The sequence below is a fragment of the Oncorhynchus gorbuscha genome, linkage group LG17 (assembly GCF_021184085.1).
Source record: "Oncorhynchus gorbuscha isolate QuinsamMale2020 ecotype Even-year linkage group LG17, OgorEven_v1.0, whole genome shotgun sequence".
Taxonomy (NCBI): domain Eukaryota; kingdom Metazoa; phylum Chordata; class Actinopteri; order Salmoniformes; family Salmonidae; genus Oncorhynchus; species Oncorhynchus gorbuscha.
Genome location: NC_060189.1, coordinates 22,166,034 through 22,191,086, shown reverse-complemented (window position 1 = coordinate 22,191,086; position 25,053 = coordinate 22,166,034). Strand labels below are relative to the sequence as shown.

General features: G+C 43.8%; 3 protein-coding genes across 4 annotated transcripts in view; 2 read left to right on the top strand and 1 right to left on the bottom strand.

Annotated features, from left to right (window-relative positions):
- The first annotated feature begins 1,074 nt into the window (after nucleotides 1–1,074).
- LOC124002144 (GTP cyclohydrolase 1 feedback regulatory protein) lies at nucleotides 1,075–3,514 on the top strand. The gene is made up of 3 exons (XM_046309451.1): nucleotides 1,075–1,232; nucleotides 2,046–2,140; nucleotides 2,487–3,514. Exons 1-3 carry the CDS (start codon nucleotides 1,197–1,199, stop codon nucleotides 2,614–2,616), a joined length of 261 nt encoding a protein of 86 aa, XP_046165407.1. The 5' UTR covers nucleotides 1,075–1,196; the 3' UTR covers nucleotides 2,617–3,514.
- Nucleotides 3,515–5,640: 2,126 nt separating this feature from the next.
- The window catches only part of LOC124001371 (dnaJ homolog subfamily C member 17-like), a 56,608-nt gene continuing 37,195 nt past the window's right edge, over nucleotides 5,641–25,053 (bottom strand). Inside the window, exon 11 of the mRNA XM_046308113.1 lies at nucleotides 5,641–6,061. Coding sequence (XP_046164069.1) covers nucleotides 5,942–6,061 — 120 coding nt within the window. The 3' untranslated portion in view covers nucleotides 5,641–5,941. The remainder of the gene's footprint in view (nucleotides 6,062–25,053) is intronic.
- On the top strand, nucleotides 14,742–18,865 carry LOC124001372 (cdc42 effector protein 3-like). 2 transcript variants are annotated; one of them, XM_046308114.1, is made up of 3 exons: nucleotides 14,742–15,018; nucleotides 15,129–15,257; nucleotides 17,555–18,865. In XM_046308114.1, exon 3 carries the CDS (start codon nucleotides 17,635–17,637, stop codon nucleotides 18,247–18,249), a length of 615 nt encoding a protein of 204 aa, XP_046164070.1. In that variant the 5' UTR covers nucleotides 14,742–15,018; nucleotides 15,129–15,257; nucleotides 17,555–17,634; the 3' UTR covers nucleotides 18,250–18,865. The 2 variants fall into 2 exon arrangements, with proteins under 2 accessions (XP_046164070.1, XP_046164071.1); XM_046308115.1 differs by having other exon boundaries at nucleotides 14,742–15,257.

Here is a 25,053-nt window from a genome sequence, read left to right as displayed (position 1 = left end):
TTAAATTATGAATATGAGGCAAAACAACAGCATGTCTGCTTTTCTTTGAGGGTATTTATCATACATATGTTTTACTGTTCAGAAATGAAAGCACCCCCCCACCTATAGTGTATTAAAGTAGCCAAAGGTTTAGTATGTGTTTTGGGTTATGATTTGCCCAATTTTAACTGAATGGTGAATTATGACTGGAGTCATTTTCTTTCTAAGTGAGCCGATAAGATGTTTCTGAACACTTCTAAATGAATCCGGATAATGAGTGAGAAAGTTACTACAACAAAACATGCTAACCTCTCACCATTACCAATAACAGGGAAGGTTCATTCATGATTATCCATAATCATGGTAGCATCCAACTTAATGTAGAAGTGTTCAGAAACATCTTCTATTCTTATTTACAATAAAAGTGACTCCAAGATGACAATATATTATTCACCATTTAGTTCCTATCGGGCAAAACATCCTCTGAAACACAACCAAAAACTGCAAATGCATCCAACAAATGTTGCAGTCACAAGCGTGATAACGTCATTGCGTGCAAGGATTATGGGACCAAATACTAAACTTTTGACTACTTTAATACACTATAAGTGAACTAGTCCAAATACATATGACTTCTTAAAATGGGGGGACTATATGCATATAGTGCTTTCTAAACGGTAAAACAGATATGAAAATACCCTCAAATAAAGGTGACATTCTGTAGCCTCATTTGTAACATTTTATCCACAAAAAAATCTGGATTATAGAGGCAAATTAAAAAGGTTAGTTTTACTGTCCAAATACAAACAGAGGGGAGTGTATACTCTTTAAACAAATAGTGCTGCTACATTTATGAGTGGCCCTGATTTGAATAGGTCTGACAAAAAAGCAATACATTTGACATCAGATATGCCTTTAATATAAAACATGTTCACATTCTGTCCAGTTTGATGCGTAAAATAAGCTATATTGTGTGCCTAAATGAATAGCTTTTTCTTTTACTATAATATTGGGACAAGCACGCGCACTGTGCATGCACCAGCATTGTTGACAAGTAGCTGGGAGAGCTATGATTGGTCCATTGCGATGGGTGTTTCCGCATTCTGCTGTGAGCTGTCAGTGCGAGTGTAACTTGGAAAGCGCACTGTCGTCTCTCTTAAGTAACTATCTTATCATCCATTCCCGGGGGACTACCCGTTAAACGGTTGAGATCCAGGATGCCCTATGTACTCGTTAGTACTCAGATCCGGCTGGTTAGTATTCCTCTTCCCGTCATAGCATACAGACTGCATCCTTGCGGTTGACGCGCACGCCGAAATGTTATAGAGACTAAAGACTTTGTAAAGGAAGGCTCTGCAACAATGTCGCCGATTTTGACGTGTAGCTTATTACATAGGTATCAGCTATGTCCAAGTTTGCAACATTGTAACATTTGCAAACATGGAAGCGAAACAAATTCAAACTAGTGCACAGCAGCTCGCGTCTCGTTTCTTTTTCTTCAGTACACCAAATTAAAAACACGTTCACTGCCCAGTCAGATAAAGTATGTAGGCCTATTTCTATTTCTGTGCATAACTGGTAAATTGTTATAGAGATTGTGGATGGCATGCCATGCATATTTTCGGTGTTTGTCAATGTATTTCAAGAATGCAACGGAGTGTACAAAACATTAAGAACAGATGCTCGTTCCATGACAAACTGACTAGGCGAATCCAGGTGAAAGCTATGATCCCTTATTGATGTCACTTGTTAATTCCACTTAAATCAGTGCAGATGAAGGGGAGGAGACCGGTTAAAGAAGGATTTTTAAATCTTGAGACATGGATTGTGTGTGTGTGTGTGTGCCATTCAGATGGTGAATGGGCAAGACAAAAGATTTAAGTGCCTTTGAGCACACTGGTTTGTGTCAAGAACTGCAACGCTGCTGGGTTTTTCACACTGAACAGTTTCCTGTGTGTATCAAGAAAGGTCCTTCCTAATCTTGTGTATCAATATTAGTAATGTGTTAATGGTTTGTACACTCTGCATATAGCATTTGTGCACACACCTGAATGTCTGTTTTTCAGGAGACTGGGCCAACCATGGTAGGAGATGTATACTCTGACCCAGCAATAATGAACTACCTGGGAGCCAGGAAAACCACCATGCTGGGGAACAATTTGTGAGTGTTGAGTATATCTCATTGTATGTCTCCATCCTTACGGCCAAGATTATGACAAGCCTCTGAGCGACGGAAGAATGGTGTAGTAGTGGTATAAGTTGAACCAGAGCAGGACATAGGCTGTTGTTCTGTAGTTTGAGAGCAGACAAACAGAGCTGATCAGTGTTGTTGCGGATCTGCCACAAGTGCTCTTGGGGAAATGAACAAAGGTGTGGAGGGAATAATCACAAACACAATCCTGGCTCATTTAGCTGAGTTCTCCTGCGTGTGTTCGCACTCCTGACAGAGTTCACAGAATAGTTTCTCAGATGTAAAATGTCAAACTCAAACTTTCTGCCCCTTGCAGCTCGGAGTACCACGTGGACGAACCTCCGCGGTTGGTGTTGGACAAGTTGGAGAAGATTGGCTTCCGTATGGTGACGATGACAGGCGTGGGACAAACGCTGGTGTGGTGCATGCACAAGGAGACTGAGTGACCTGACTGTGGATCAATGACACTGATAGTGTGTCTTGGGCCACAAGGTTGTGGTGGTAGTGTTCTGTCCAATGAGGAGCAAGAGCTAAAAGCCTATATTGTACGTATTACATCAAAAATCAAGGATGGATTCTATACATTAATTTTGCTACTGTTCTTTGTGATGTAATGGTCCTTTGTTTTCCATTTATTTTTTTAGCAAGGGGTGCAGATGACTGAATTTCGAATGATCAATTCTCCAGATCGTTATTTGCCACGTTAGCAAATGTGTGAATTTGTATAATGACACTACTTGTCCAAAATCTTTTGTACTCCCATTCAAACTCACTCCAATGTGATGGAGCAGCTACCAAATGTGTGTAGTGGCTTGTTCGTAATCTATCATAGCAATGGGTTTACAGACATCAGGGAAACAGGACGATGTCAAGAAAAGTACATTCCAGAGAGGAATGTAGTTCACTTCATTACAAACTGAATCTGAATGTCAAGAGTATGATGTTGAATCAGTTCCAAAGTTTGACATTGCCTTTAGGCCAAGCAAATATTCCTCTATCCTGAATTCTATTCCATTTTCTCAAATGCTCTGTAAACAGGTGTCTATTTAACAGTGAACTGCTTAATTATGGGCCATTCCCAACATTGCAGAGAGAAAGACAATAGAAAAGTAATAAATACACAATGAGTAATGATAACTTGGCTATACACAAAGGGGTACCAGTACAATGTACAGGGTTATGAGGTAATTGAGGTAGATATGTACATACAACTAAGAAATAAGTGACAGATAACTGTCAAAAGTTGGTGTAAAAAGGAGCTGTGTGAGAATGTTAGTTTTCATATCATTGGTAATATAATTAGATGCATGTGAAGAAATGATAATAAAGGTGATTTGATATTTGTTCTGTGGCATGTCCCAACTCTCAAGGAGGTAGAGTATACTTAAAAGGACAGGTTGGAAGTCTGATCTCCCTGTCTGCCATCTGTCAGTACAATATGGTAAGCATTACATTTGTTGGACAAATGTGTCATGCTCTCTGGAAAAAAAAAGAAGCTCTAAACAAGCCATTGGAACGGTGCCTTCACGCCTCAGGTTGAGGGGAAATATGGCACGTCTGCAGTGGTTTTTAGACTCTCAAAGTGGGCCAGTGAGACCTCAGTACATAGGGGGAAGTTAGTCGGGTCCTGTAAGTGTGACGAGTGTGCTGCAGGCATGCCTGGTGGAGACCATCTGAGCCAGCACTTCTGCTGCTACTGGGTGGTTTCATTAGTCTCTGGGCTGCCAGCGCATGTCTGAGGCTAACCCTAGATCACCAAGCCTTCGCCAGGCCTCCTGCTGTGACTTGGCCACAATTTACACCCAAATATCAAAAGGGCCCCTAATTTCTCCATGCGGGCACAACTGTGGTCGGTTCCAGGTTCTGCTGGCATCTGAGGAGCTGCCAGCTTCCACACGGACAGAGGATCTGAGGAAGAGGATGCTGTGAAGATGCCGCCGGAGGCTTCTGTTGATTGGATGGCTTTTGTTGGGACGCCACATCTTCCTGTTTCATTTGCATGCAGCACAATCCGCTGGCACTGGGCACAGTCAGGATATGTTCCTGGAAGTGTAATTGTATTCCCTCTTGTAATTTGGACTCAATGTTCAGCTTTTTTCTCTCGGGTATGACAGGCCGTCCATCAAATGCATAAATAGAACCATCTGATTAGTGTGTATTGCAGTAGGAGAGGAGAGTGTGGGGAGAGAAGTGTTGGGACACGATGGCTCACACCACAGCTGGCCGTTGTGTAAGAGAGCTGCGGCAGGCTGGGAGTGCCGGGGAGATGGATCACTGGGTTGGACCAACCAGCTGGCTATGAGTCTCCAAAATAATAACACGACAGGGAGAAACGTCACACAGCCCCAGGAATAGCCTACATTATACCATAGTCCCCTGAGGGACAACATACATCTATTTTGTTTTTGGATGTCCCACGGAGAGGACACTGTTACAAATGTTTTTCTCTGGTCAGAGTGACTGTAGCCTAGCTCAGTGTGTCAGGTCCTAAATGGAAGTGGCCCAGACATCCCAGCATTCGGCTGTGACATCAGGAGACCTCTTCCTCCATGAGCAACTCCTTTAACAGCCTCTGTTGGGAAACTCATCTGAAACCACAACATTCAGGCAATAGAGGAACGGTCATGATACTGTATGAATATATCTCTCATGAATGCCAACGATTTACGTGACGTGTACATTTGATCTTCAGTTCAGTTGTTTTCACTGGGATGACCAATCAGTCATCAGATTATCTCTTCATGATACTTTCAAGGAACAGATGTATTTATTGTAGCACAACCAGTAAACAGGATTTGACAGAGGAGACGAGGGTGAATCGCACTTAGAATAGGCATATTTTGAACGCTAACTACAATGTAAAAGTTCAGTGCAGGGTGGTACTAAAGTTTTCAGATCAAGTTACAGCCTTGAAATTGTACAGTACCTTCGATATACAAAACTCAAAACAATCATAACCACCACTGTTGTAATAAAGGGCCTCTAGAGTATATTCCCATTTCATCACGTGGGGCCACAAACATTCCCTTAAACATGCCTACAGTACTACCACTCCCATCCCAGGCTGATTGACAGTTAAAAATGTAATAGCCATGATTTCTCCCATCTTCTTTTCACATGGTCTGTGGTTTACACTGTTGGAAGACAACTTCAAATTGCATTAAAGGGAAACGACTCAGTCTCTTTGCTGCAAAGATTGTTCATTACCCTAACTTTTTACAGTTTGAGAAAGTGATACTGACAGATGCAAATGACATGATTGCATCATTTAGATGTGGTATAGCAGTGTTGGATGGCCCATCTCTTTTGGGTCTTTTGCAATACGTTATGATAACATTCCTTGTTAGTATAAAGTTCTTGTTCCCCTGTTCATCTTACAAGTGGTTTGGATGAAAAAGTAAACTGGTTGAGTTTACATTAGAATAGTAGCTGGTAGTAATTCAGTAAATGACAAACCAGAAACACACCCGTTCTTTAAAAAATGTTTATTCAACAGATATTTTTTTTTTTTTAAACACAGATGAGATGTGCTTTATGAAACTAAAGCATCAGGTGTATAGTAAACTGTAGTTTAGTTGTGGCTGGGAAGAGCTGGACTGGGTCTGGGGCCAGGATACATTCAAAGGTACATTGAAGCGCGGAGATCGCATTCACAGTATAGGGTGCAGATGTCAGCTCAAACGGAAATTACCTTCAAATGTCAAGCACCGCACGCTTACAGAAAACACACCTTGGATTGAATCCCGGTCTGAGACTGGATCTGGGCTGGTTCTATGCTGCATCCTCCTCGTCCTCTCTCTGCATCTCCTCTATGAGTCTCTGTCTCTCTGATGCTTGTCTCATATTCATCAGCACCACGCTCTCATAGTCCCGCTCACTGCTCAGGGCGCCCTGTAAGGGTAGACAAACAGTCAGATCAACATGGACAGGCAGGCAGAGGACAGGTACAAAGCATTTACAACCTGTGATCTTTACCATAGTCATTTCACCACCTTTACCTTAGTTACCAGTGTAAAACGGTCGATATGAAGAAGGAAACCATGCTAAGCCATTGCATTAATAATGGGATAACACAGTGCAAATACAAAAACAAGCTCTACATGTGACATACGTGTGCAACAGAGCATGGACCAAATGATAACTGTCTGTCACTCGTGGCTGCTGTCTGTTTTTTTCACGACAGGACCAGAGAGAGGAGAGGACAGGTGAGGGGAAGGGAAGAGAGGACAGGTGAGGGGAATGGAGGAGAGGACAAGACAGGTGTAGGGAAGGGAGGAGAGGACCGGACAGGTGTGTGGAAGGGAGGACCGTTTTAGACATACAGTGCCAAAAAGTTTGCCCCCTCTCTGATTCTCTATTTTGATACGGAATGTTATGATCTTCAACCGAAACCTGAGTTTACCCCCAAAAAGATGCATAATTTATTAAATACATTTTTAAAAGTAATTGCCCCCTTACACTCAATAACTGGTTGTGCCACCTTTAGCTGCAATGACTGCAACCAAATGCTTCCTGTAGTTGTTGATCAGTCTCACAGACAGACAGACAGACAGACAGACTGAGAGAGACACAGTAAGCACTAGGCTGCACAGTAAGCACTAGGCTGCACGGTAAGCACTAGGCTGCACGGTAAGCACTAGGGGCTGACACACACAAGTATGCAAAGACACGCTTACCAGTGGTGTTTGGCGGATGTGACAAATACAATTTGATTTGATGCATGTGTACACACACACAGTCCGTCAGACACACACACCGCCCCTAATCCTCAATGGAGGGGGGGAGCCAGAGTGTCCACAGAATAAACCTGTTTTATAGGATTAGATGGAGGAAGTCTGCTGGGCCAAGGAAGTGTCTCCCTAACAAGCCAGTGAGCAGAGAGAAGTGAGTGTGTGAATGTGAGAGAGACAGAGTGGGACACAGAAGAGAAAGGGGGAGAGAGAGAAAGTGTAGAGACTGAAGGAGGGTTAGAGAGTGGCTCGGTGAGGTAAACCATCTGGAAAAGATCACTGGGACTCCAGCATCCACCCGTGTGTACAAGAGAGAGGGGTAGGAAGAGAGGAGGAGAAAGAGGGATGGCGTGGGGAGGCAGGCTCCCTCTCCATGCTGTTGGATAGACAGCTGTGATTATCATTCCAGTAATGAGATCAAGTCCTTGTCTAAGATGTAATCATGAAATATCACGCAAGCTCACTTAAGTAAATAAACAACTGTTGCATCTTCAATTAAACAAAACAAAGGGTGTAACTGTGGGCCGGAGGGAATGCAGTCCCCCCCCTTCCACCCACCATACACCTTTACTCCACACAGACCTCTACTGGCCATTCTCTGAAATGCTTATATGGACACTAATACTGTATGTCTCTATTTATTTCCCATGTAAAGTTAGAGATTCTATTGGTTCACTTCCCATGTAGGAGGTGAGCTCTGAACACAAACAGGTGTCTAAGGAGAGTGACACAGTTCTCCATAGATGAGAGCCGTTTCCTTGCCTGGTGGGCTCACGCTCAGCGTACGCGTTTAGTCTGTGCATCCCTGACTAACTTAACACTTGGGGAGGTGTGTGTGTGTGTTGCTCCATAAACACACCAGCGGCTGGAGAGAGACTAGTGAAACCACATAAGATAAACAATGAGGCCCACAAGAAAGAGGACCAGGCCAGCACAGAGGCAGGATGACAAACACACACACTGCTCCATTCCATGCTTGTTCGCTCAGGGCTGACTAACAGCACTGATATCGCTCACGGCCCGGAGCCTCCCAACAGCATGCTACAACCTGACACCAGGCCAGCCGTAACATCAGCACCATACGCCAGGCAGGGCGGTGAGTCAGGGTGCTCCACAGCAGTCAGAAGGCTATGCTGCAGGTGGCCAGGCACAGTATTTTCCCCCACAGACAGATGGGATCAGGAGATCTGCTCTACATTAGACCCACCTGTCTCTCTGTGTGTGTTTGTCTTGAGCTACACACAGTTCTCACTTTTTTTGAAAAGTAGTATCTGATCTGGCAAATGATCATACAAGGACTGTATCCTTCCTTTTTATTTTACTTAACTATTATTTATTTATTTCAGTTAATAACAAATTCTTATTTTCAATGACGGCCTAGGAACAATGGGTTAACTGCCTGTTCAGGGGCAGAACGACAGATTTGTACCTCGTCAGCTCGGGGGTTTGAAGTAGTAACCTTCCGGTTACTAGTCCAACACTAACCACTAGGCCGCCCCTTAAAGTGATAGTTGAAGATTTTGGCAATGAGGCCCTTTATCTACATCCCCAGTCAGATGGCCAATGCACAGCTAGCGTGGGGGTGATAAGAGAGACTTCCAGCTCTTCTTCTCCCCCTCCTAAAATCACTCTCTCCCCAGCTCATGACAGAGGTAAGTCTCCCGGGGGCTATGAGGACCTGATGATGTCATGAAGGCCTATTATGTGTCATGGACCTGAGACGGAGCTGGTCTGCATGCCTAACTGCCTGTCCAGAGACAGACTAGGAGCCATCAGCCGACAGCCCTCATTAACCTTAAATAGAGATTTAAAAGGAGTTATTGTGTTTGTGTACAGTACTGATAAACATAGAAGTATTTAAATGATTTAGACAAGCCTGAAAAGGACTTTAAGCCATCACCTTGCAGAACAATCTGATCCACATCGCCTCGCTCCAGTTTGCTTTCCCCCTCTCACCAAGATCCACTGCAAGCAACGAGACATCCTGCTCCAAGGTGTCTGAGACAAATAGGTTTAAACACTACGTGTGAACTATCTTCTTTACAACAGCTCCTCCTAGACTAGACTACGGTACTTCTACCAAACCATAGTGGTTGTCCAGGTAAATTACTGCTAGGTCTACAATAATACAGACGGTACTGCCATCTGATGAAACTAATCAAGGGGCCATTTCTCTGCAGTGTGTGCGAGTGTGTGCGTGTGTGTGTGTGTGTGCGAGTGTGTGCGTGCGTGCGTGTGTGTGTGTGTGTGTGTGTGTGTGTGTGTGTGTGTGTGTGTGTGTGTGTGTGTGTGTGTGTGTGTGTGTGTGTGTGTGTGTGTGTGTGTGTGTGTGTGTGTGTGTGTGTGTGTGTGTGTGTGTGTGTGTGTGTGTGTGTCAGTGGGTTATGGAGCCGGTGATTTATAGGAGCCAAACACTTATTTAGAGATCATTAGGGGTGTGTTTGATATGTGCGAGTGTATGCCCAGATGCTCCCGCTAACTAAAAAAACACACACTGGGCAGGAGGATCGCATATGCCACAGCCAAACTAAGATTCCTCACAAGAGTAAATTCAGGGAGAAGATCAATCATTTTTTTGAGGACAGACAAAACGATCTACAGACCGACTCCTTGTAATGATGGAACAAATACTAACTCATAATACTGCAATAACAGCTATTGAAATAGGCTCCAAGTCTACTTCCTGTATTCAGTAATTTCCACAATTAGTCCTGAAAACATGGTTTATGGATGCCATTCACAGGCAAAGGCCCTTTTCCCTGAGAAGGAAAGCTAACCTATAGAAACAGGAACATACTGTATAAATGTAATGCCCTAATAACTGCTGAAATGTAGCGAGAAGACAATAGACTACTCTGAATGAGGCTTAACAGCCTTGACAGGGCCAAACCACGCAATAACTACTAAAACCTACTGTAGCAGCATGTGACAAAGGACTGAGTAAGCTGTGTGCAGGTGGTTGTAAGCTAAATGAAGAGGTATTGGTGTCTAGGTGAAAGCTCTGGTCCGTGAATAGTGTAAAGTGTGAAGGAAGAGCCAGTCAGCACTGGATTTGGGGGGCTGTATACGGCTGGATTTGAGCCTGCTGGATAGAGGGTGCATTTGGAACCCATAAAGGAAATAAACAAAATGAAAGAGAAATGGAAGTTGAGACGTGAACTCCCTGTGCTCTGGCATTTCCCTGTATGATGGATGTGTTGGGGGTTTCTATGACAGAGAGGTGGGGGAGAGGGCTGTTCAGCTATGTAATATCCAACAATACATCTTTGTAATACCAGAATGATGTCTTTCACATCAGGGCCTTCCGGGAAAAGCCCTCTGATTGCAACAGATTTGATTTTAAAAACACTGGGGCCTCTAAACCAGCAACAATGTAGAATTGAAACCCTCAATATCCCAAAAGAGACATGACAAAAAATTAAGTGAAACGAAGGTTAAAGTACAAATACACATAAAACATTTCTACTGTGTGTGCCTGTGTCTGAGTAAGCTGGTGGGTTGTGTGTGTCTGGTGTTCCGTCTGATGAGAGGTCTGTACTGCTGCTTTGAGCATGTGTTATGGTTCCTTATCTGCTCAATGTGCTGAACAAACAGCAACTGGAATGCAGCGGTCCACACACTGTTTACTTCAGAGCCCAGACATTCAAAGAACCCTAAATATCAAACCCTTCATTTAATAATTACAAATAATTCAGTGCCAGGAGACAAGCAGGTAAACATTCTCAGACTTCCCTGACCTCCCACGGAGAACGGCACGCACGCACACACACACACACACACACACACACACACACACACACACACACACACACACACACACACACACACACACACACACACACACACACACACACACACACACACACACACACACACACACACACACACACACACACGTCTGGTCTGCAAACACGGCAATGAAGCAATACTTCTACAAATCTCACAGTGGGGAAAAAAAGTCAGTGTGTGTTCCAATCATAACAATACACAAGGATTTGAAATGGAACAGACTGTTTTATTAGAGGACATGATGTAAGTCACGTCACGTATCTTAAGATTGCCTAGGTAAAATGTATGGGATGGTATAAGACCACCCCTGGAATTTGGTCCACAACTGTACATGAAGACAAGAGAACTTTGTCATGTTACACAATGAAACTTCTTCAGATGCAACTAAACTGCCTATCCTGAGGGACAGAGATCTATCCATTCAGTCAGGTGAGTTTCAGTTGGAGCTCTGCCACAAAGCTCATCACGGTCTGACTCACTCGTCATCGTAGAGAGACAGTTACGACACAGGCTCTCTCACGGTCTAGTGATGGATTTTACTGGTTTGCATCCATTGTTTCAATCCTGTACAGATCTTCATCATACGCTATCAGGGCCACAACCGAACTGCTGTGTATTCCATGTGAGAGGAAACACCTTAACACAGTGAAACACTGCTCTGTCTGTGGTTCACAAGACAAGAACACACAACAAAAGGCCCAAATGAATATCCACAAAAGCCTCAATTTTGCTTTATAGGGCCAGTCAAAGCAGTACCTGTAAGCACTTTTTCCGATTACAAAAAACGAGCAGCATCCTAGGTTTGAGGGAGAACATAGTCAGCCCAGAAAGACCACAGTACCAACACTGCTCTGAGAAGGGAGAGGTGGAAAAGAAGGCAGTCAGACACCCATTCTGCTCTTATGGACAATGGTACTCTTATGGTAATCACCCCAGTCTGGACAATGGTACCCTTATGGTAATCACCCCAGTCTGGACAATGGTACCCTTATGGTAATCACCCCAGTCTGGACAATGGTACCCTTATGGTAATCACCCCAGTCTGGACAATGGTACCCTTATGGTAATCACCCCAGTCTGGACAATGGTACCCTTATGGTAATCACCCCAGTCTGGACAATGGTACCCTTATGGCAATCACCCCAGTCTGGACAATGGTACTCTTATGGCAATCACCCCAGTCTGGACAATGGTACTCTTATGGTAATCACCCCAGTCTGGACAATGGTACTCTTATGGTAATCACCCCAGTCTGGACAATGGTACTCTTATGGTAATCACCACAGTCTGGACAATGGTACCCTTATGGCAATCACCCCAGTCTGGACAATGATACCCTTATGGCAATCACCCCAGTCTGGACAATGTACTAAAAACAAACATGAGAGTAAACACACCTCAAACCCCTGGTCTGATGGTGAGCTCTGTGTAGGGTTGTAAAATTCCTGTAACTTTCAATAAATTCCCAGGTATTCACAAAGTCCTGGTTAGGGGATCCTAGAATGAGGAGGGAACAAGCAGAAACTCTGGAAACCTCCAACCAGGTTTCCTGGAACCCCAAGGAATTTATTGAAAGTTCCCAGAATTATGCAAGCCTAGCCCGGTGTGACCACATCACCACAGATAAAGCACGCGATCCTCTCCCTTGACGATCTGCTTGCATGAAACCATGGCTTCCCAACAAAACAAAATAGTGGATGGGGTAGGGGTGGAGAAAAAAAATACTGAATTGAGAGTTATTGAAATGCTCAGTTCCAGTCTTGGATAAATGTTATGATAAGGCAGTTCGTATATTTGCGTGAGTAATTGCATCTGTTAAAGGTCTGTTCTGGCGTTAGGGAGTTAATGGGGAAGGAAGGGTGGCAGGAATTTGTTTATTGGAGCCATTTTAAAAGATCTGATCAGTAAAGTAATCTTAGAGACCGAATTCAGTATATACAGTACGAGTCAAATGTTTAGACGCACACTCAATCAAGGGTTTTTCAAAACTATGAAATAGCACATATGGAATCATGTAGTGTCCAATAAAGTATTAAACAAATTAAAATATATTTTGTTTGAGATTCTTCAAAGTAGCCACCCTTTGCCTTGATGACAGCTTTGCACACTAATGCCATTCTCTCAACCAGCTTCATGAGGTAGTCACCGAGAGTGCATTTCAATTAACAGATGTGTCTTCTTAAATGTTCATTTGTGGAATTTCTTTCCTTCTTAATGAGTTTGAGCCTATCAGTTGTGTTGTGACAAGGTAGGGGGGGTATACAGAATATTGCCCTATTTGATAAAAGACCAAGTCCATATTATGGCAAGAACAGCTCAAATAAGCAAAGAGAAACAACAGTCCATCATTACTTTAAGACATGAAGGTCAGTCAACCCAGAAAATTTCAAGAACTTTGAAAGTTTCTTCAAGTGCAGTCGCAAAAACCATCAAGCGCTATGATGAAACTGGCTCTCATGAGGACACCAATAAGAAGAAGAGACTTGCTTGGACCAACACACACTAGCAATGGACATTAGAACAGTGGAAATCTGTCCTTTGGTCCAAATTTAAGACTTTTGTTTCCAACTGCTGTGTCTTTGAGAGACGCAGAGTAGGTGAACGGATGATCTCCGCATGTGTGGTTCCCAACGTGAAGCATGGAGGAGGAGGTGTGATGGTGTGGAGGTTCTTTGCTGGTGACACTGTCTTTGATTTATTTAGAATTCAAGGCACACTTAACCAGCATGACTACCACAGCATTCTGCAGCAATACGCCATTCCATCTGGTTTGCGCTTCGGTGGGACTATCATTTCTTTTTCAACAGGACAGTGACCCAACACCCCAAGGCTGTGTAAGGGCTATTTAACCAAGAAGGAGAGTGATGGAGTGCTGCATCAGATGACCTGCCTCCACAATCACCTGACCTCAACCCAATTAAAATGGTTTGGGATGAGTTGGACAGTTTCGCTTTGTCATTATGGGGCATTGTGTGTAGATTGCTGAGGATTTGTTTGTTTGTTTTATCCATTTTAGAATAAGGTTATATATAACATAACAAAATGTGGAAAAAGTCAAGGGGTGTGAATACTTTCCGAAGGCACTGTATATATATCCATCTATCTATACATAATTATTTTTGTCACATACACTGGATAAGTGCAGTGAAATGTGTTATTTTACAGGATGTTTCATCTCAGAAACCCTGGAGCAGAGTGTTGTGTTGTCTGGAGACAAACAGATGGCCACTAACGTTTCCTCAAGGTCAAAGACGAGGCACAATGATTGGGAGGATGCTGGTGTGGAGCACAGAGTATGACTGCTGCTGAGACCAGATGTAGACCATCCCAGAGACATGTATACACTAGCTAGAAGCTGAGCAGAGTGGGGTGTAGGCCTCTGGCCACTGCTAAAGCTTTATCTCTGAAGGGAAAAGTAAGTCTGTCAATAGCATAAACCCACAGCATACAAACGGTGATTATCAATCATCAAGCATAATGGTTCAATTACAGAACACTACAGTAGACATCTAAGGAGGCCAAAAATACACACAGACACTACAAGCAAGACATTTACATTTGGGCCTATAGTGGCATTGACTGGAGGTTAGCAATACTGAGAAGCCAATTCATATTCTACTATGACTACAGTATTCCTACAACATTCCAATAACAAAAACAAGCATGCAGCTAGAGGCGTGAGAATTGGTACGGCAACAAGTTATCTTGTGCAACTCAGCCATTCTACACATACATATCTGTATGCTAGTCAGTGGCTTCATCCGATATCACCGCCTATTGGCTTACACTCAGCCAGAATGGCCTACGTTGGCCCCGGGGCTTTACACAAGCTAACAGAGCACAGGAAATCAGTAGAGTAGAGACAATGCCATGGAGATTAGTGATCGGTTAACCCCATCGGAGTGTGAGTAGCCCCCCCCCCCCCCCTCTCTCACACACACACACACACACACACACACACACACACACACACGTCACTGTGGCCCTGTCTGTGTGAGGAATGTGCTGTGCTCTTTCCCGAGTTCAATTCCATCCGTGTTACAAGCAGTAAATCAGTGGGGACTCCGACAGCTCCTGTTCTGCCCTCTCCCTCAGGTAGTGGGTGCAGCCAGCGGGATTTACGCCCATGATTCAGACTCACACAGCAGGAAGAGTTACATCACCAGAGGACAAACACTCTCTGCCGTTAGGTAGGGAGAAAAAACACAAAACCCCACCTGCTCCTCTTAACCCTCTTCTACACTCACCTCACCTGGGTTACTTACAGAGGACACTTTCTCAACCAACAAACCTGACAGGGTCTCTACTGATAAGGATTATAAGACTCAGGTAAGAGACAAGAGTAGCTAGGCTGTTAAATCCAGGATTTAGAGAATTGTCTGGGGAAGTGGCACCAGTTCGCTCTCTCACGGTTGTTCACGGTGCTTCTCCCGCTGCAGTTGAACAAGCCTCATCATGTCAGGAGAAACAGTGTCACAGTCTACAGGTATCAGCCCTAGCCTGGCTTCCTGATAAGAGACAGACGTGTGGGTGTGGGATACAGATGCCCTGTGTACACAGCAGTACAGGTAAGAGCTAACAGATCTATCATACATGTTGTTACAAACTCTATCGATCAACCAATCAAAAGTATTAGTTTTAAGAGACTTAACCAACACCTGCTCTTGAGAACATACTTTAGGCATTTCCATTTGGACAGGTGGCCAACTCATTTCGAAAGTCTCCATCAAACGTGTTTGGCTAAAGGCAGTTTGACGAGATGATTTAGTAACTGTAAATGGCAAAGCAGTTTTTACTTCTTTAATTTGGACTTGGAAGATAAGTGTTTCCTTAGCGTGATAATGACCGCTACAATTCTAACACGCCCTCGTCCAACTGACATGTTTGGAAAGGAATGCTGTTGTGTCCACACTCTCCCCATCTCCCGCTGCTACTAAAGTGCCAGTAAAACCTTTATGGGCCAACAAAACATGTTTGCCGTAGTGCCTTACAAATTTACAGAGTGAGTGTTTCAAGTCACGAACACAGATATTATATGGGCAAAGCTGTTAGGAGCCTGTAAAATCAGAGACCACTGAGATTGTCCATTTGACAAGCCAGAGATGAACTGCATTCTGTGTTACTCAATAAAATGACTAAGTTACTGGAACCATACTCAACTAGATTAGAATAAGGAGCATTTCATTTTGCGCTTTGGGCCTAGAGCTTACATGAACTATAATGGACTTCATCTTTTCATAGCCACACATTCCTCAGTGTGTTCAGTTGTCTTAGGTAAAAGGTTTTATGCCCTTGCTTTCTAAATGGGAAGTAGCTGTTCAAGGCTCAACATTTACAGCTAACTGAGATTGAAACTGTACAGATTAACTTCTAAAATGACCAAAATCGACACCAGTTTGACACCAGTTACAGTATGTGAAAGTCATATTCCAGTTAAATTCTACATACATTACCATCATAACAAATCATGTCAGGTATTGCCACACCTCTCTCAAATAAGAGTTGTGGAATGTGATCTCTTCTGGATCCAGCATGTTAAACAGGAAAGGCTGACGAACTGTCTGTGACCAGTAAACCAGCTCAACTTCCAAAGTTAAAGACAAATAAAACAAGATGAATTTGCATACTGTGTCTGAAAGAATCTGGGTTTTGTCTCAACATGAAGCAAATTCCACCCCATTCATCAAATAACTCTTGATTAAAAGTAAGAGTGAAGCCTGTAGTTGTAGTTGCCTGATGGCTATTCCATGCGAGAAATTGCCAAGAAACTGAAGATGTCGTACAACGCTGTTTACTACTCCCTTTACAGAACAGCGCAAACTGGCGCTAACCAGAATAGAAGAGGAGTGGGAGGCCCTGGTGCACAACTGAGCAAGAGGACAAGTACATTAGAGTGTTTAGAGTGTCGCCTCACAAGTCCTCAACTGGCAGCTTCATTAAAATAGTATCCGCAAAACACCCGTCTCAACGTCAACAGTGAAGAATGCAACTCCAAGATGCTGGCCTTCTAGGCAGAGTTCCTCTGTCCAGTGTCTGTGTTTCTTTGCCCATCTTAATCTTTTCTTTTTATTGGCCAGTCTGAGATATGGCTTTTTATTTGCAACTCTGCCTAGAAGGCCATCATCCCGGAGTCGCCTCTTCACACAAAACACGTTAAAAGGTTAATCATTCATAAAGGTGGTGTTAGCTGAATGATATCATCTCATAGAACAAAAGGTATCAAGATCTCCTAAGCCTGTGCTAACCTCAGACCTTATTTTGGACGTTTATCCAAAAACTCTATGGAGAAAAAAAAAACATTAATTTCCACATAGGCTTTGACCAACGAGCCATGGCGAACTAATTTCCGTTTTTTAGAACTACAAGCTGGCGAGTTCTATACAGGATGTTGGGTCTGCTATAAAAAGTGCATATTTGGTGCACAGATACTGAAAGTCAGAATCAAGACATCCATTTAGTGCATTCAGCAGACCACACCTGCATTTATGGGAATAAACTGGATTTGAAAAGTAAACATTTAAAATCAAACACTTCAAAGCACATGTTGGACTATTTCCCAGGAGCCAAATGTTGAAGAATTGTATTAATACAAAACCAAGCAGAGCAGGTGCATTCTCTAAATAATAGCTGCTGCCTTTTCACATCAAACTTGACATAATCCAAAGGTTACATCTGTTGTTGGAAAGCAGAGGGAAACAAATAGTGCACATCCTGTATGCTGCAGAATGATGAAAGTAAACCTGGACATTTATATCAGAGATGTATGATATGTTCTTGATGGGAAACCACTTGATCTGACATGAACCTAATCTCAAAGTGAAATCATTTAAATCAATTATTTTGTTTCTTATCTTTTTCAAAACAGAGCTTTTTTTCTAAAATGGTAGACTGCATTTAGGCTTAATCTCAGAAGTGAACCAAAGGACATCAACAGGACCAGGTAAGATGCCACTGAAGATGTCTCTGTGCCGTAAGCCAGCCTCGGCCCGCTGGTCTAGGACCCAGAAGCGCAGGGAGGTGCTCTCTGTCAACATGATCAGCCTCCCATTGGCCGACTTCTGCCACGTTGCCCACATCGGGAACAATGCCAGCAGTGACAGCTTCGGGGACCTGTCCTTTCTGAAGGGGGGCCACAGCCTGATACTGCACAGCTCTCAGAGCGAACATAACCTCTTCCTGGCCTGCTACCCTCCACCCAAACCCCCACGACTTAACCTGGGTGAAGCCGAGGCCCTAAAGATCCCAGAGTGGACCAGGGCCCACTTGAGCCACAGCGCCTCAGAGAGGAGGAAGGAGTACCGATCCTTGCCCATGCTGGACAGTGAGGAGGGTGAGGGGGCGATCGAGGCCAGTGTTAGCCCCAGCCACGGGGTCATGGTCAGTAGCCACAGTCCTGGCCGGGGCAGTCTGAGCTCTGGCAGGGATGGAGATTCCACTCAGACCTGCCATGAGAACACACTGCAGCTGGATGAGGTGGACAACAGCTTCTCCTTCAGCCTGGACCTGGGCCCCTCCATCCTGGACGATGTGCTGCAGGTCATGGACAGGCTCCACTATTAGAGGAACAGCCAGACAAACATGGGTCCTCAGCAAGAGACTTCACTGACATAATTATATGTGACTGGCATTAGAACACTCTAAACTGTCCTAGGATATGAACAGCTGACATTTAAAAAAACTATTGACTTAAAGAAACAATGTCAGAACATTTGAAACACCATGGGGATATAATCTCAATCTTTGGATTAGCTGACTGTGGCTGAATTATATAAAATGCAATGGACTCAGAGTAATGGATGAGATGTGGACAGAACTGTAACTACAAAGAGATCCTCCTCCATTTCATGTGAGGTAATCTAACCCAGTGGTTCCCAACCTGAGGTACGTAGTGCTTTCGGAAAGTATTCAGACCCCTTGACTTTTTCCACATTTTGTTACGTTACAGCCTTATTCTAACATGGATTAAATCATTCCCCCCTTCAATCTACACCCAATACCCTATAATGAGAAAGCAAAAACAGGTTTTTAGAAAATTCTGCAAAAGTAAAACTAAACCAATATCAAATTTACATAATTATTCAGACCCTTTACTTAGTACTTTGTTGAAGCGCCTTTGGCAGTGATTACAGCTGTGTCTTCTTGGGTATGAAGCTACAAGCTTGGCACACCTATATTTGGGGAGTGTCTCCCATTCTCCTCTGCAGATCCTCTCAAGCTCTGTCAGGATGAATGGGAAGCGTCGTTGCACAGCTATTTCTGGTCTCTCTAGAGATGTTCGATCAGAGACTTGTCCATAAGCCACTCCTGCGTTGTCTTGGCTGTGTGCTTAGGGTCATTGTCCTGTTGGAAGGTGAACCATAGCCCCAATCAGAGGTCCTGAGCGCTCTGGAGCAGGTTTTCATCAAGGATCGCTCTGTTCATATTTCCCTTGATCCTTACTAGTCTCCCAGTCCCTGCCGCTGAAAAACATCCCCACAGCATGATGCTGCCATGACCACGCTTCACTGTAGGGATGGTGCCAGGTTTCCTCCAGATGTGACGCCAAAGAGTTCAATCTTGGTTTCATCAGACCAGAGAATCTTGTTTCTCATGGTCTGAGAGTCTTTAGGTGCCTTTTGGCAAATTCCAAGCGTGGTGTAATGTACCTTTTACTGTGGCCAGCTCTGTCTTGGTGGTTCCAAATGTCTTCCATTTAAGAATGATGGAGGCCACTGTGTTCTTGGGGACCTTCAAAGCTGCAGAATATGTTGTAGCCTTCCCCAGATCTGTACCTCGACACAATCCTGTCTCTGAGCTCTATGGATAATTCCTTCAACCTCATGACTTGGTTTTTGATCTGACATTCACTGTCAACTGTGGGATCTTATATAGACAGGTGTGTGCCTCTCCAAATCATGTCAAATCAATTGAATTATAGCACAGGTGGACTCCAATCAAGTTGTAGAATCATCATGGATGATCAATGGAAACAGGATGCACCGGAGCTCAATTTCAAGTGTCATAGCAAAGGGCCTGAATACTTGTGAATAAGATGTGTTTTTCATTTTTAATAAATTTGCCCCCCCCCCAAAAAAAAAATCTATAAAATGTGTGTGTGGATTGATGAGGACATTTTTTTTATTTGATCCATTTTAGAATAAGGGAGTAACGTAACAAAATGTGGAAAAAGTCAAGGGGTCTGAATACTTTCCGAATGCACGGTATACCCTTCGGGGTACTTGGGCTATCCACAGGGGGTACGTGGGGAAGACTCAAAGGACCATTGGCCTACTGGTAAAATGCACGAGGGGGTACTTTGTGGGTTTTCCGGTCAGATCAAAATGTGATTTGGGGTACAGTAACCAAAAAAGGTTAGGAAACACTGATCTAAATCATGGACAATAAGAGCCAGTACATGAACTTCTGTTTCAACTTATCCCTTCTCTCATTTACAGTAGATTATCATTTCAGAACGTCATGTTTGAGTTATACGCTAATTTGTTGAATTTGTTTTGATCATATCCATCTGTTGTTTCTATTATACAGCAACATAATCAGTATGAGTGTATATTATCTAATGTGATTATTAAAGAGTTAACGTTGGAATTCTTCCCTCTGAAGGGTTAAACTGCATACGCTTTAAAGGGCAAAGTTCATGTTCTTCTAGCATTACCCGTTGCAGCATTAGATAAAATGTTACATAGTCTAGTTAATAATTTAGCACCTTTTTCTTTCCCTCAAGCTGTTCAAAGTAAAGTAGGCATTTTCAGTTGGCTGCTTTTTCACCTTAGTTTAAACCCAGTTCCTTCCTACAGAGCTCAAGAGGATTGTTCAATTTAAGAATGTTATGTTAAAGAAAAGAAAAAAGAATGAGGGCTTAGTTTTCCAAGGTCCTGAAGCTGTGACGACTTGGCGTCCTTGCCATTCCGTTGTGTGGGGAGGGCAATCTCTCTTCCGCACGCATCTCAGAGGCCCCACTTGAAGGTACACGAAGGCAGCCCCATCTCTCTTTCCAACAACACAATGAAAACAAACACTTAGCTCTGCTTCCAATAAAGCCAGTGGTTGGAGGGCTGCAACTCAGGCCACAGGTCCGTGCCCCAAAACCCCAGCGCCGTTTTCTTAAATGTTTAATCTGAGTCCCTCGCTCTGGTGAATGGCGCGAGAGGGGAAGGTGGCGAGGGGTAATGTGATCCTTCCACGTGCTGCTGGAGCCAAGAAGGCTGAGGACCACAGCCATCCATTACCAGCAAGGCTCCTGATGAGGGTTTAAACACTACCTGCTGAACAAACAGGGCCTGATGCGCCGCCCACCAACCCCAGTCCTGGGCCCACTTACCCACCTGCAAGGGGAGCTGGGAGAAAGCCACAGCCAGCACCACAGCAGGGGGCGGTCAGGAAAGGAAAGCAGTGGGGCAAAGCTAAAAGCTGTTACATTCCAGGGATCCTTGAGGCATTACAGAGAACTTCACTAGCCATGAGTGTCCTGCTGCTAACAAACAGTTAAACAGCATTAGCAATAGCATGTTAATCTAATGGAGTCACTGATGTTTGTGGGTACATCTGTACTGCATATGTTTTGTGCATCTTTCAGTAAAACGAATTATGGCTTTCAGTATATTGTATGTTTTATGAGAATAATAACACAATGTGAAACACTCTTTTAGACCAGTGTGTACACTAACTTATTTTACCCGTGTCAAATTCTAAGATCAGTGGTTCGCATCAGCATTTTAGATGGCTTGTATAATACTGCTTTTCTAACAGTCTGGTTTTCTAACAGTCATGAGGTGCCATAGAGGCCATATTAAAGCCTGTCACATTTTACACTTACTGTTTGAAGAGAAATTACACCCTGACATTACATGAGACAGCTGGAGGTAAAGTAGTCCATGTTAGATACTTACACATGGGCACGTACGGACAGACATTCCAAGCCAAATTTTCACTTTGAAAGTTACTGCGATTACAATGAACTGGAGCTTGAGGGAAGTACTGAATGGTTATGATGCACAGTGTTGACCACACCTGCATCACAGCAAGGTTATTAAATAGATGAAGTTGGGCTTGATAAAGTCAACCTTTATTCCCCACTTATCCTGAACCAGCAGAACAAGTAATCCATTCATAAGGAACATTAACGGACAGTTTTCCTGGGCCTTATCAGATTGACATCTTGGCTTTCTAGGTTAACGAGTCTTGATATCATTTGCTCAGGACAGGAAAGGAGGACCATACATTATGGTTTCTTATTCTTGTCAAAGCCCAGAAAAGATAGCTCTTCCTTTCCCACCTTTCACATAATCCTATGAGAGCCCACTCCGTATGCTTCATCAGCATCCACAACTTCATTGTCCAACCTGGTGCCTAAATCTACATTACCGCTTACCCAGACTCTCCTCAATGACATACCATGCCTCTGGAACAGTGGGACTAATGTCCCGCTGTCCCAGACAGAGCTCAGAGACAGAACTACAGAGCACCCACACACACGCAGACTGTCCTTGGACCGTACGACACCCCATCTTCTGCACTGGGCTCCTCCACACGAGAAGTCACATAAAGTTATCCTCAACAAGCGCCCAAACTCACAAGGCTGATGTGAGAAGAGTAATTGGAAGACAAATTATCTTGGCACAGTGCCTACTGGCAAAACATTTTAAACTGTGAGTTACCCCATCATATCTGGGACCACTTTTCCCTCAAATTCCAAACTCACCATCATACAGAATACCACGAAAGCCATCTTACAAAAGACGAGAGGTTTTTTATAAAAAATAAAAATAAATCTGACATTTTTGGGGGGTGGAAATATTGTTTTGACAAGCGAGACATTCCGTTTCTGAAACTGATATTGTTTATGGAATTCTACATCGTGTCAGAACACATTACAGAGCCACCGGTTCACACATTTCTCCCCCATTTAAAAACACATTTAGGGCCAAGGTAGCTCACAATAGTACTGCTTCGCATGATATCCATGATACACTTGGGCATCGTAAAACCTTAAGACGACAAAACCATCAAAAGATCTCAAAAGTTTAACATCCTCTGATTAAAACTAGCAAGCTATTTGATCAAGTTCATATGCAATGTGTTACAGTAGATCGAAGAGGAGCACAAAAGTCTGAGGAGATTCAATTCAACTTCAGTCCACAGAGGAAAAACACTGAGTCAGCATTGTAAAAACAGTCTCCCATGGCCTTTTACTCCTTCTAACTGTCCCATGAAGAAAAATGCAGTGGTCTCCATTGCTCCCAGACCTCGTGTTAAGATAGTCCTTCTCTATTCCCTGTCTAAGCTAAAGCCCAGTTAAATTAATTGATGCCGATAACAGCTGGCAACAGCTGTAAATTAAACAATCTGTTACATTAGTCCTTTCGCTGCTAAACGGACTCTTCCAGGAAGTCAGAACACCAGAAGTTGTTGTCTCCGTCCAGAAAGAGTGCAGCCAGCTGCCAACTGTAGCAGGACTATGCACAGCATCCCAAGACCCAGACAGACTCGGGGGCTATTGTAGGTGAGCGTGCTCTTTCTTTAGCAGAAGGAAGCTAGCCGGTCCGATATGATGTTATTAAAACATCCTAGAACAGATGACAAGCTACATCTGGTTTCCTCAAAGATGAAATAAACAGAGTCGTATCAAATATTGCGATACGTCTTTAGCAGAATAAATACTCTAAAAAGACAATATGCTGAACGATTGTTCTAAATTGGGGATGCAATGACTTATGACTTCCAAAGACATGATTATGCTGCAGGTTCTACTGATAGGGAGGATACAGATGGTTGGATGTGGACCCCAAACTCAAGAGATTCTGTGAGGTAAGGGCTTAACAACTATGAGTCATATTGACACTGTGTGAATGTAGTCTGACAGCAATGGGAAGAGTTCTGGGGGACAGCTTGAACACCTCATCCACCGTAATGACTTGGCATTGTCATGCAAGCCACCATTCCATCTATGTAGGGACAGTATAGTCGATTCTTAACAGATCACGTAATCCACTCAGTATTTCAGGAACAGACACACAGCTGACATCACACTGACATTCAATAAAACTTGACATCAAATGTCAACAGAGACCGACTGTTTGAAAAACAGCACAAGCACAGAATGATTTACCATACATATTTTACAGCCTCTCATTATGATCATTTATTATGGCACGGTGCAGTGATACAAAACATAGCACACTCAGGAGGTGAAACTAGATCCTATCGAAGTACAAGGGAGTTTAGTCTGGAGCATAGGGAGCAATTCTCTGCACCATGGCCCGGCTGGGACAGGGCCTCTGTTCCGTACCCTGCTTGGTTATTTATGTTTAGAAGAACGTTGTGAATGGACCACCACCCCTACAGTATTGTCTCTGCATGGTGTCCCTACTGGTGAAACGCCTGACCCAACACACCCATGTCTGACAGAGGGCCTGTTTCATCAAAAAGTTATACAGCTGCACCATCGAGAGCATGGTTGCATCACCGCCTGGTATGACAACTGCTCAGCATCTGACCATAAGACGCTACAGATGGTAGTGCGTACGGCCCAGTACATCACTGGGGCCAGGCTTCCTGCCATCCAGGACCTGTATAATAGGCGGTATCAGAGGAAAGCCCATAAAATGTTCAGACTCCAGCCACCCTAGTCATAGACTGTTTTCTCTGCCACTGTACCCCCGCACACTGACTCGGTACCCACTGTACAAAGCCTCGTTATTGTTATACTTTTGTTTATTTGGTAAATATTTTCTTAACTCTTCTCTGCACTGTTGGTTAAGGGCTTGTAAGTAAGCATTTCAAGGTCTACACTTCTTGTAATCGGCACGTGACAAATGGTTTGATTTGATTCACAAACTTAGAGAATCACTCTGCACAGGAGTACAACAGGGCTCATCCATGTCTCTCCAAATTTGCTACAGTGTGTGATACTAGGGATCTCCATGGGCCTGTGGGGACTTGGGGGCCCAGGGGCAGCAGCAGGTCCCAGACCAGTGTAAGCAGATGCTCTTGTTAAACAGAGTGGCGCATAGTGTAAAGTCAGGCGTGTGCGTCCCTGGGCTCCCTGCTTTGCTGGGGCTGGATTGATGGAGGTTAAAGAGGCAGGTATCAGCACTGCTGCTCCTCTGTGATCGCAGCAGGTCACACTGAGGGAGAGGGGAAATTAGAAAATGAGGGGAGGGTGAAAGAGGCAGCAGAGGGAGAAAGACAGGGAGAGGAAGCAGAGTGAAAAAAAGAGGGAGAAAGAGGGAGATGTAGTGTTCTGGATCCCAGACAGTCTCCCCAGGACCTCCATGGTTCTCCCCAATCAATCAGATGTATCTATAAAGCCCTTCTTACATCAGCTGATGTCACAAAGTGCTATACAGAAACCCAGCCTAAAACCCC